General features: G+C 38.2%; 2 protein-coding genes across 2 annotated transcripts; both read right to left on the minus strand.

Annotated features, from left to right (window-relative positions):
• Positions 1–8,027: 8,027 nt before the first annotated feature.
• On the minus strand, positions 8,028–8,765 carry LOC147515476 (F-box protein At3g07870-like). The gene is made up of 2 exons (XM_086592928.1): positions 8,645–8,765; positions 8,028–8,533 (listed from the first exon to the last, which is right to left on the minus strand). The coding sequence occupies exons 1-2, from the start codon at positions 8,763–8,765 to the stop codon at positions 8,028–8,030; spliced, it is 627 nt and encodes a 208-aa protein (XP_086449054.1).
• A 601-nt stretch (positions 8,766–9,366) lies between these two features.
• On the minus strand, positions 9,367–12,239 carry LOC147515477 (uncharacterized). The gene is made up of 3 exons (XM_086587778.1): positions 12,030–12,239; positions 11,845–11,963; positions 9,367–9,618 (listed from the first exon to the last, which is right to left on the minus strand). Exons 1-3 carry the CDS (start codon positions 12,185–12,187, stop codon positions 9,599–9,601), a joined length of 297 nt encoding a protein of 98 aa, XP_086443904.1. The 5' UTR covers positions 12,188–12,239; the 3' UTR covers positions 9,367–9,598.
• Positions 12,240–12,994: the final 755 nt, after the last annotated feature.

Here is a 12,994-nt window from a genome sequence, read left to right on the forward strand (position 1 = left end):
AGGAGTTTCCTAGTAGCAAGCTTTTATTTGTGGTGCCTTAGGATGCTTAGCTTTTATGCACCATTGCTTGAGAATGTTCAAGTCAGATGTACCTCTCACTGTACCCTTTGAGAGATATCCAGTTTGTTGAATGCTTTGGAACACCTGTTGTCTGCACCAAGCGATGTTCGGTTTCTGATTTTCAAAGATCATCATATTCCTATGCTTCCACAGTCCAACCATACCTGCAACCAATGCCGACCAAAGGTGATAATAGGACTTCTGGCTCTTAGCTTTGATTTTGCCTGTTGAAGATTCTGAATTGAGGCAGTGACATTAGATTTTGCTGCTATCCAGTTCCAATGTTCCATAGATCTCTTGCAAAAGGGCATTCCCATAGAAGATGCATGGTTGATGTCTTCTACATGGTTACAGCAGCAAGGACATCTTGATGCTAGCTTCACACCTTTTCTTTGAGCTGAGACTTCGGTTGCTGCAACATGATGACAAAGTTTCCAAGCTAGTGCACCTGTTCTTGGAAGGATATAATCAGTCCATATCATAGAGTACCACCAGACCTTGTTACCTTTTTTTCTGATAGTTTCAAAGGCAGATGCAACTGAGAAGTGATCTACCTTTGTCGTCTGGTGTCCACACTACATAATCCTTCTCTTTGGTGTCAGGTTCGGGTAGAATATCAACATTTATTCCCGCAGCTTGAAATAATTTCTTCACTTGTAACGGTATACACCAGCTCCCATTTATTATAATACTGCAAACCTTGGATATGCAGTTCTTTATATCATCTCTACTGAGTTGTAAACCTTGTTTCACGGAGATTTCACTAGTCCAGTTATGTCTTGCACGCTCCATAAGTCTGTATTCCTTCCATCACCAACAATCCATTTAGTTCTGGTCTTCAGCACATTCCATGCCCACTTGATACCACTCCAAATAGATGATTGGGTGTGGTATTCAATTTGTTCGATCACCATCTCTATACAAAAACTTATGCCTTATAAACCGAGCAAAGTCATCATCAGTAGATTCAATCCACTCATCCTTCTTATGCCCAGTCCACCTTCCGAGAAAGGTTTGCAACTCCATCAAAAGATAGCATGCGTCTAGAAAGTGTTTGTAGTAACCTATCATTAGGACAGAACTCACTACAACAGAATTCAGTCATTTGGAGAATCACAATTTTAACCCAAGAGTGGCAGAGTATGTGATGTAATATATAACTAGGTAATGTTAGAGATCGTTATGACAATGATCGCCGAAAAGATATTCTTGTTTATTAATGAGTATGAATAATGTAGTAAACCAAAAGTTGTATGAAAATGTAAAAACTGTAAGAAAATAAATGTAGAAACTATAATAGCCGGGTTTTCCGGAACTAACTCTCAAATCTCTCTATTTATCTAATTGAGAAGTACCTCTCTCACTGAAATTATAACCAGCTCCCCTTTTATTAATAATTTAGAAACCACCCCCCTTCCCTCTCCTTTTTCAATTAGCCCCCTACTGTTTTTATTCCACACCATCAAAATCTATTGAAACCATACTATCTATCGATCTTGAAAGACCGGTTTGAAGATTTTGAAATCTACATATGAAGGCGAAACAAATAAGTAAGTGTACGTACTGACATTTAGTTTAGGAAAAATTAAGAACTTTCTAATCGCAGGTCCTTACTTAATCTAGGGTTTGCTCGACAACAAAGCAAACTAATGGTCTAAAACAAGCAAGACAACAACAATAATAATTGTATAAAGTATCGAGCTTGAGCATTGACATGTCCCCCACATGATTCCCATAAAGCACGCAAATAATGCAGATAATAGGACGTCGTTATAGGACGTTATGAAGACATTTAGGCGCCCCGGTTGCTATCTTGCTCTCTTCCTTTTCTTTTTGTGTGTGCATCAGCCAAGGAACAGATTGGTACAAGGCTCTCTACATATTCAGAAACATTTATCCAATTAATTATACTGTGACCATACTCAGTAAGACTCTTGTTTACTGGGTCGAAGGTACATATATCATTATCTTTATGACGCTGCTGACGGCGTAACCGCCACATGTGTGCAAGTTCCAGTAAAATTGCGCCATTCTTTCGAACAACAAATGGTACGATAAGACGCATAGGCTCCACTTGAAAAAGAATAGAGGCCACTAGGTTCCAAGACTCTTGGACGCCGTAATCTTTCATCAGCCAGATTTCAGTTAAACCTTCGTCAATTTTGAAACAGTATGTTGAGAGACACCCCTATAACACCCCCAACTGACCACATGTTTTCTCAATAATGGCGGGCCATGGTATTTCTTGTAGTCTTTCGCTCCTAATATCAAAGTGTTGTACCCGAATAAAGAAAACAATAAGAGACAAGGACAGAAGTAACAGGTAATAACCTAATCAGCGTCCCAAGGAAATATTTCGCCCTTCCAATGGCATTTAAAGTCAAGCGATGGCGTCTTCCTCACAGATTCAATAGTTAACAGCCAGTTTGACTTTCAGACTAGAAACAAACTACCCTCTGTAATCGGCAAGATAACTCTCTCGGTACCGACGGTAAGAAGAAGAAGAAGAATAATAGATGGGGTCGAGTTCTGTTTCTCTGAAGGTGTGAGTTGCTGTTTTCTGGGGATCCTCTATATGGACGTAAGGCCCTGTCTTTATAGAGGTAAGGTGGTCGGTTCCAGATAGGATAAGGACTCACACTTCCACTCTAAGTCGGTTTCAAACTCTAAGAGATAAAGACTCATCCTCAAACTCTAAAGAGATAAAGACCTATCCTCAAACTCTAAGTCGGTTTCACCAACAGATAAGAAGAAACCAACTAGACACCGAAACTAGTATTTAGAAATACTCATAGAGATTCCAACAATCTCCCACTATTTTGGAATAGGATATTACAAAAGAAATGGGTTAACGAAATGCCAGAGAGAATCGAAAAAACAATGCATAAGATACTGGTGTTTTACGGACTTGAACTAGTCATAGGGTAACATGTCTTATAATACGTGAAAGTGGTGGATTAAAAAATCTTTGAACCAACATTCCCTTATAGTAAAATAGATCACATGCACCCACATTGCTCTTTCATTATATATGCGTTACAGCGTGTTGTTGTACTTTTTGGCCCCTGCGTTGCCTGTGTTCCATGAATGCTCTAGAGTACTTGCCTGAATACTCATAAGAACCGATCCAGTTCTACATTCACGTAGGTGGATATCCATCAAGTGTACATTGCAGTTAAAATACACTATCTCATAAACAAATGGACTATGGATTCCAATAAAAGTAAAATAACTCATTCTTTTCTCATTGCAATTCAAGTTATACAAAGTATACAAAAAATGCTATCTAGTCATAGGGTGGGACGTCTCAAAGAAAGACAATAGCATACCAGAGCGACGAGGTGACTTGTTTTTCCTTTTGAACCTACTTCATGGGATCTCCAATCACATAGGTGGGGTTGCCGTCGATGTAAAACCTCTATCTAAGGCAAAAGTCTCATCCCCCTCGACGTTTCAACCACTTGTCTCCTGTTAAGCGGTTTTGTCAGAGGATCGGTCAAATTTAACTCTGACCTCACATAATCTAGAGCCACAACTCCAAATTCCAACAGCTGCTTTATAGACTGTAGTCTCAGATGGATATGCCTACTTTTCCCATTATACAATTTGCTCTTTGCCTTTCCTATTGCGGCCTGACAGTCACAATGCATAGGTACAGCTGGAGGCGGTTTTGTACCAATAGGAAGATTTGCCAAGAGGTTTCTAAGCCACTCAGCCTCTGCACTTGCTTTATCTAAAGCAATAAGCTCGGACTCCATGGTTAAAAGAGCTATCAAGGTCTGCTTAGAAGATTTCCAAGCAATTGCACCTCCACCAAGGGTGAAAATATAACCACTAGTGGACTTGATATCATGAGAATCAGATATCCAGTTTGTATCACAATAACCCTCTATCACAGGTGGAGTTTGTCTAAAACTTATGCCATAATTTATTGTTCCTCTCAAATACTTGGCTAGTCTCTCTAACGCACTCCAATGTTCCTGGCTAGGACAATGAGTGTATCTGCTTAACCTGCTAACTGCATAAGCAATGTCAGGTCTAGTGCAATTCATCAAGTACATGAGACTACCAATAATTTGGGCATATCTAGATCGAAAAGACACTATGTTGATCATTTTTACGAAGTTCACTAGTTGCCTCATAAGGTGTCAACCACAAAGCTTACTATCATAAAAGTTAAACTTCTTCAAAAACTTCTCAACATAATGCTCTTGTGAAAGCGTATAGCCATCACTATTTCTGATAATTTTGATTCCAAGAATCACATCAGCTTCTCCCAAATCCTTCATTTCAAATTGGGAGGATAAGAACATCTTGGTGTTTCTCACAACATCAAGGCTAGGACTCATGATTAACATGTCATCCACATATAGACAGATAATCACATATGTATTCACATCAAAAGATTTAAAGTAAATACATTTATCAGCATTATTTATGTGATATCCATTAGACATCATGACATGATCAAACTTTTCATGCCATTGTTTTGGCGCTTGTTTCAACCCATATAAAGACTTAACCAATTTGCATACTTTTTGCTCATTCCACGGTACTATAAGTACCCTCAAGTCGCATCATATATTTTTTCATCAAGATCACCATTCAAAATGCGGTTTTACATCCATTTGATGAATAAATAAATTATGAATAGCAGCGAGAGCCATTAGAACTCTTATAGAAGAAATCCTAGTTACAGGAGCATAAGTATCAAAATAGTCAATGCCTTTTTTCTGGGAGAATCCCTTGACTACTAGTCTAACCTTGTATTTCTCAATGGAACCATCTAGCTCCAGTTTCTTTTTGAAGATCCATTTGTAACGTATAGGTTTCACCCCAGGAGGTAGATCAACTATCTCTCATGTGTGATTAGCTATAATCGAATCTAGTTCTGAGTTTATAGCATCCTTCCAAAAAGGTGCATCTCGAGAACTGATTGCCTCATTATACGTCACAGGATCATCATCAAGAAGAAACGTGTAAAAGTCATCACCAAAATTGGTGGATTTTCTGTCTCTTTTACTCTTCCGAATTTCTTGTTCAGAAATTTCAGGATCTGTTAATTGTTGTTCACTAGGAGCAACCAACCTCTCAATGCCAATTTTCAAAGGAAACAAATTCTCAAAGAAATCAGCATTTTTACTCTCTATAATAGTGTTAGCATCGACAATGTTATTATTAGATTTTACTACTAAAAATCTATATGCAACATTATTATGAGCATAACCAATGAACATACAATCAACAGTTCTAGGTCCCAATTTTCTCTTTTTAGGTTCGTTCACTAGAACCTTTGCAAGACACCCCCACATTTTGAAGTATTTCAGGTTAGGTACATGACCTTTCCATAATTCATATGGTGTCTTATTCCCTGTTTTCTTATTGGGTATCATATTTTGTATATGACAAGCAAATAGGATTGCTTCCCCCCACAAGTTCAGGGAAGCTCCAGAACTTACAAGCATAGCATTCATCATCTCTTTTAGTGTTCTGTTTTTCCGATCGGCTACTCCATTTGACTCAGGAGAGTATGGTGGAGTAGTCTCATGAATAATGCCATTCTTGTCACAAAAGTCCTGGAAGGGGTTAGACTCATATTCTCCACCCCTATCAGACCGAAGTTTTTAATCTTCACGCTTAAGTTTGGTTTTCAACTTCACTTTGTACTTGAGAAACATCTCACCTGCCTCATGTTTGTTTCTAAGTAAATATACCATGGTGTACCAAAAGAAGTCATCTATGAATGTAATATAATAAAACTTTCCCCCTCTAGACATGGTACTTCTGAATTCATCCAAATCCGTATGAATAAGAGTTAGCAATCCAATTTTATCTCTAGAAACAGTTCTGCAAGGTTTCTTTGTGGCTTTAGTCTCAACACATATCTCACATTTATCATTAGAAAAATCAGAAATATCAGACAATAAACCACATGCTTTCATTCTTTTCATATACTGAACATTCACATGTCCTAGTCTACCATGCCATATGTTAAAAGAGTCAAGCAAGTAAGCAGAAGCAGATTCATCTTTATTAATAATAATGTTGTCAAGTACATTCAACATGAAAAGACCACTGTTATTACAATAACCTTTCCCAACAAAACCATCATTTTTTGTCAGAACGAACTTGTCACTCTCAAAAGTCACCTTGACCCCAGCTTTTCCCAGTAAGGACACAGAAATCAAATTCTGGCGAATCTCAGGAACATGCAGTACATTACTAAGTGAAAGGGTTTTCCCTAAAGTTAACTTCAAAAGAATCTTGCATGTTCCCTCAACAGGAACAGACCTTGAGTCACCCATATAGACCTTTTCATCTTTCACTAGTATGTAGTCTGAGAAGGCTTCAATATCACCACAGACGTGGTGGGTGGCACCAAAATTTAGTACCCAGTTCTTCTTCCCAGTGGCCATGAACACTTGTGACACCACAACAACAATAATATCATCTCCCTCAACCATATTAGCATTGGGAGGATCATCAGTGTCTTTCTTGTGCCTGCACTGAAAAGCCCTATGTCCAGGTTTACCACAAACATAACAATTTCCATTGCCAGTACCACTCCTTTTAAAAGAAGTGTCTTTGACCTTGAAATTCTTATTTTTGTTGTACTTCTGCTTTTTAGAGGTTTTGTTAGATTTGCTGGGATTACCTTCAATGATGTTGGCTTTAGAATGGAATTCCTTAGACAACACATCATCCCGAGTCTTGTTCTTTTCCTCTATATGAATGTGTATGATCACATCCTCAAGAGTCATATGCTTGCGCTTATGCTTCATACTATTTTTATAGTGTTTCCAAGACTCGGGGAGTTTCTCAATCAAACATCCAGCAACAAAGGTTTCGGGTAAATCAATACCTTCAGTTTTCAAATCATTAATCAGCACATGAAAATCATGGATTTGAGACGTGACATCTCTATCCTCTCTCATCTGGAATTTTAGAAAAGTCCCAATAGCATATTTCGAGTACCAGCATCCTTTATTATGTATTTTTTGTTCAAACTCTCCCATATATCATGTGCATTCTTATTTGAACAATAAATATCAAAAATTTCATTGGACAAGATACTCAAAATAGCATGACGACATACCTTATTCCCATTGAGCCAAGCAGCTTGATTTCTTTCGAAATCATTAGAACCCTCCACGGGTGCTGTATCAGTGAGATACTTTGCATAGTTGAGTACATCTAGGGCTGTGAATACCCTTTCTCTCCATCGCTTGAAGTGTGAACCGTTGAAGGATTCAATCTTTGACACATTGGGTAAGTTGTGAGCATTCAATAGAGGTGCAACATCTCTCATAGTCGAAGTAACTTCCATGACTCCAGAATTGGATTCTTTGATCGGCGTGGTGTCAACAGGTGTAGACATCTAATTATTTCCTTAAGATTGTTGTACCCGAATAAAGAAAACAATAAGAGACAAGGACAGAAGTAACAGGTAATAACCAAGGCGCGGATTAGGCCCTTAAGGAAAGATTTCGCCCCTTCCAATGGTGCAGAAAGGCAGCAGTGGTGTCTTCCTCACAGGATTCAATGGTTAACAGCAGTTTGACTTTGCACTAGAACAAACTACCCTCTAGAACGGCAGTATAACTCTCTCTGGCGGCTGGCAGCTGACAGAAGAAGAGAAGAAGAATAGGATGGGGTCGAGTTTTGTTTCTCTGAAGGTGTGAGTTGCTGTTTTCTGGGGATCCTCTATTCTATATGGACGCAAAGTCCTGTATTTATAGAGGTAAGGTGGTCGGTTCCAGATAGGATAAGGACTCACACTTCCACTCTAAGTCGGTTTCAAACTCTAAGAGATAAAGACTCATCCTCAAACTCTAAAGAGATAAAGACTCATCCTCAAACTCTAAGTCGGTTTCACCAATAGATAAGAAGAAACCAACTAGACACCGAAACTAGTATTTAGAAATACTCCTAGAGATTCCAACACAAAGGACGTGATGGAATAGGGACTAGACGCCTTGCAGATGGGGATCCTGTCTATCAGCATTACCCCAATGAAGAGCTCCATTCAGATATGGCAAATTAAAAGGAACTGCGGAATGGCATTGTTTTTTAATCCTTCTCCAGCATTTGGTGCCTAGTGTATATACATGGACATAATAATAACCAAGATCATCATCAATGTCATTGTTGTGGTATGAGGGATCGGTAACATAATTATCGATCCTTACAACTTTGTACTGATCGGTATGAACATGACCAACGCCTAGATTAGTCACTCGCATGTAACCAGCAGGTACTTCAACTATATCAAAAGGAACTTCTATATATTCTTTGGTAGCAGGGTTGCACAAAACCATTGAGGTCTGGTATTCTGACAAGCATAGCAATCCATTGCATGAGCCAGCTATTGACAGTTCACCCTGAAGTGAAACTAAGTAATTATTTGGTACGTGGTCAGAAGTAGTCTGATCATACTCCAACGAACTTAAGCTAGTACGTTCCTTGGATTGATCTGAAACAGTTGTGAAGATGATCCTAGGGGTATATTTAGACGCCTCCAGATGCGATTGAACAAAATAATGGTTACTAATTAGTTTAAGCAAAGATTTGCATAGACACTTACATCTTGATAACGACTTAACTGGTAGTCTTGAAAGGATTTCTATCACGATCTCTTCTGGCAATGAATCAAATGACACGCTGCGTATAACAGTCTTTTCGAATAATGTCGTCCAGCTTCTCATGGTTGCTCCTCTTGGGTTTTTTTTTGTTCGATAAATAAGGATGCTCCTCGATCTTGTTAGTATTCACTTTTTACTATATATATATTAATTAGGAATTCAATGATTCCAAGGAATCTAGGGTCGGTGTTGTTTAGGGAATTGTTTATGGGCCGGTACATGCTTAGACACGGCGGAAACTTTATGTTAGGACTATTTCCCTTCATTTTTACTTTCTTGGTGAGAAGCTATTAGGAGTTTGCACAATGGAGAGGTGACTTTAAACTTTGAACGTTTCGTCTGAATTTAAAAAACATAAAAAACATTTCGGACGGAATGAAACATTTCGCCTGAAAAAAAAAAAAAAACCAACTCGAGACAGAATGAACTACACAGTATCAAGTGTTACTCTCATTGTCACCCTTCGGCATTGCGCCATTGTTTTTGGCTCAATAAAGATGACAAGTTGCTATTTTTCCCCCCTCAAAATGACTTGCATTGGGATGCTCCTACAAGTTCCTTTTTTTTCTCTCCTCTTCTTTGCCAAACTCTCTCTTTCAAACACTCTACTACGTAAAGAAATAAGTAAATTATGGAGATGTATAAAATTACAGACATATTGACATAACAAACATGGAAAAATATTACTTGCTTCAAAAGTTTCAATAGGATCTCATCTAGTGAAAACACTTTAAAAGGACATCCACTGATTGTATGGAACATAAAAGGTGAAAAAAAAAAAAGTACAAATGACAAAAACCCATCAATATGAGTTCTCCAAAAATATTATTATCCATGATGGAGGAGGGACAAACTACATCCTGCATGATAGTCTGGTAAAGAACCTTGTAGCCCTGCTATAGAGGTGTGGCGAATCCTGTCAGAACAAGAAAAGAACTTTGTTTAGTAGACACATAAAGCAAAAAAGCCTAATGCATACCATCCTAAGCATACCCATGAACTACTAAGATGGATACTTTTAGATACTTTACTCTGATATTTTTCATTTTTATTTTATTTTTTTGCAATTGTCATGTAGCCTGAAAAACTTTCACATCTTTATCCAACCTCAAGAACTATACAGATTAACCATGTTTAGCACAAGCACAACAAGTAGAAAACTATAGCAAAACCCCTCCTGACAGTATTACATTAATAGAGTCTCCACTTCCTAGGAATCAACTGCCCAGAGTACAGATGAGTGCCCCTTGGCATAATCTACGAATTCACAATTTACAATGCTCACTCAGGGAAATCTTAGAAAATTATTAATATCACTTCCTAAATACACATAACCTTAAATTCAAGAAAAATAAAGAACCAAGAGCTTTTTTGTGCCTAAAAATTAAAAAATTGGTAAAGGATACATTTCACAGGTAAGTGATTGTTTATACACCCGACAAGAACAAATATGTCCCCACACATTTGCACTAAAATTCACAACACTTGTCATGGACGAGTCTCTACAACAAGTCAGCAACGTATTGCTCCAAACTTGTGGTGTTTGGGGCCGTACGTGCCATGTTGGGTGGGGGCCAACTGAACATTGATGGTAGACACCAACGGGAAGTGAAGGTAGAAAAGATGCACACAAGATATAAATAAAACGAACTGCACCAACATACCCAGGGACAAATAAAAGCGCAGTTGTCGCGTTACGAAGTTTTAATTTAGGGGTTGGAACTTGGAAGTTGAACTCTTAATTGGGAGCAAGAATGTGAAACTAGGCTCTTGAACACAGAATGTGGGAGCCAAAATGACAGTTTCACTTACAATATTTAAACTTCTAATTATCTCTAAGCAAGCATATAGCTTCCAATAAATCGAACCAACGCCACTTCCCGTTCTCTAAGATTGCATGAGTTCATCGATCAAAGAGTAGAAGTGTGAGTTCTCTATACGTCATAAATTATTCTACCCACCACAACTAAAACATCTTGTTCATTAAAAAAATGCATGGTTTTCATCAATGCTTCTTGTAAATTTTGAATTTCGGGATAGCTGTTGTGACTTCAGCACCTTAACAATTTCATTTGCAATTTAACGATAAAATGTCTTTCAAAGAAACTCCTAGCGGCTTATTCTGAGCATTAATGTGAAAAACAACATATGCTTCAAAGTGTTTCACTACTTATGAGTAATTTGGGTCCTGAGCCTCTGACACGTCAAACATTTTCCTAATAAATGCTTAAGCAGTTTAATGAAGACAGGAAAGATCTTCAAAAGGTTTAAGTGCCTTGATAAGCGAAATGTATATGGAACTAGGGAGTTAATCTGGCCAATAATAGGGAGGGGGACGGGGAACATACAGAGGAGAATACGAAGTGAAGATCATTGGCATATGACAAGAAAAAGTACCAGTGTACGAACAAATACCACCAGACAAACGTGTTTCTGGTTACAATTGTCCACACCAAAATCATTTCCTGTGTTCTATGTGTGATAGCCTGATACATAAAATGATTGCCAACATCCAAGAAGAGGTCGCTTGGCAGCAATGGTCAGAACTAAAGAAAATGGACCAGCAATCCAGCATAAAGAGACAATCAGCACTTGTAGCAAACATAAAAAAAAGTCCTGAAATAGACTCCTAAGCTAGCAACAAAAGGGGGAAGCTACATCACATCTACTATTAACTTTGCCAACCAAAGGCGATAGTGTGGGTGTTGCCAGAAACATTATGTAGGCCCTCGCTGGAGACATGATAATGAAGCCCGTTTCCCCTAGAGTTAAGTGGAAAGTGGATCCTTTACCAAAGCCAACAGTGTCGGTGCTCTGGAATGAACGTAACAAGAGGAGTTTTCAAAAAAATGAGAAGTGTACACATAAGAACGTGGAGGAGGTTAAGGAAGTGGTTTAGGGGAGTCTCTACGTGTAGGTAGGAGCCTAGGAGGATATTATTATTATTATGTAAACTGTTTGTGTGAGTTGAGGGATCAACTAGTCTTTAGTATCTTGCCAAGTACTAGTTAATTAGTAAGATTGTAACAATACGAATTTGATGGAATAATAAAATATAACTATTATTAATAATAATAAAAAAAATAATAATAAATGAAAGGGCAGAAATCAATTGGAAGACAAAGGAGAAATGGAAAATTACCTTCTGACAGCCATCCCCAGTTTCCACCTTTACAGGAAAGCATTGAAGTGAGCAACACAGAAGCAGTCACACTGTGCAACGGCATCAAAGACTGCACACCACCCAACTCCACAGGAATCCTGAATACAAGAAACATATATGAACAAGGCACGTAAATGTGAAAATGAATGAGAAAGAAAGTGAACCTGGACAAGTGGCGAGAGAGACGAGAAGAAGTTGGTCTATTAGCTGAAACGAAGCTTCCCAATTTAGATGCAAATGAAGAAGGTGATTTGGTGTAACAGCCAACACTTAGAAATGAAGAAACAAATAATGGTGTTCTTCTTGCATAATTAGCTGCCATCTCTTTTTTCTTTTGTCCAGTCACATAAAGCCCTAACTAATAAAGGTTTTAGAAGATAGATTCATGGGCCGGGTATGGGTCATATTTGTATTGGGCTTGGTTCATGACTTCTTAACCCGCTAATAAATAATGGGTATTAATCGAATAGCGAAAATATCCAAGTTGACACTAATAACTAAGCAGTTTTATGAGTTTGTGAGAATATAGTTTGTTACGAGTTTTTTGGCCGGGGCAGAACAAGTAAAAGAATACAGTTAAAGAGAAATAGTAACGGTGGAAAATGTTGTTTCTAATGGATGCTTTGAAGAACAAATTAACTTAAAGAAGCCTTTTAAGATCTGAAGTCGCCTAAGCTTTTTAGGGTAGTTAAGCCGAAAGATGATGTTGTTGAGTATTTGGAACTTGTTTCTTGGAATCCACTGAGTTAGAGAAGAAGGTGCTCACACTTCCTTTCCCAATGAAGTTCCCTGCAAACTACAAAAAGCTTTTCAGGTTTGGTGGGAAGATTGAACACTTCCAGAAACGGTCTTATCTCTCTCCATATGCGGAGTTTGATAAGAGAGCCATTGCTGTCATGCATGAGCTACTTAGTTTTACTCTTGAGAAGAGGCTTGTTACTGATTACCTCACTCACTTCCGTAAAGAACTTGTGATGCCTCAGAAGTTGATGAGAACCTTCTTGAAACATTTTGGGATCTTTTATGCCTCTGAAAGAGGTATACTTAACTGAAGCTTATGATGGTCCTGAGCTTATAGAGAAGTGCCCTTTGGTTCTTTGGAAAGAAATGGTTCAACGTCTTATTGGTT

This window comes from Coptis chinensis, chromosome 2 (assembly GCF_015680905.1).
Source record: "Coptis chinensis isolate HL-2020 chromosome 2, ASM1568090v1, whole genome shotgun sequence".
Classification (NCBI taxonomy): Eukaryota; Viridiplantae; Streptophyta; class Magnoliopsida; order Ranunculales; family Ranunculaceae; genus Coptis; species Coptis chinensis.

What these genes read in the sequence shown, in the direction of transcription:
- LOC147515476 (XM_086592928.1), bottom strand. Translation starts at nt 8,765, where the DNA reads ATGAGAAGCTGGACGACATTATTCGAAAAGACTGTTATACGCAGCGTG. An exon ending in AGTTAAGTCGTTATCAAGAT is followed by an intron (nt 8,534 to 8,644) that starts GTAAGTGTCTAT and finishes CAACTGTTTCAG; the next exon opens with ATCAATCCAAGGAACGTACT.
- LOC147515477 (XM_086587778.1), bottom strand. Translation starts at nt 12,187, where the DNA reads ATGGCAGCTAATTATGCAAGAAGAACACCATTATTTGTTTCTTCATTT. An exon ending in CTCTCTCGCCACTTGTCCAG is followed by an intron (nt 11,964 to 12,029) that starts GTTCACTTTCTT and finishes TCTTGTATTCAG; the next exon opens with GATTCCTGTGGAGTTGGGTG. An exon ending in CTGGGGATGGCTGTCAGAAG is followed by an intron (nt 9,619 to 11,844) that starts GTAATTTTCCAT and finishes TTGTTCTGACAG; the next exon opens with GATTCGCCACACCTCTATAG.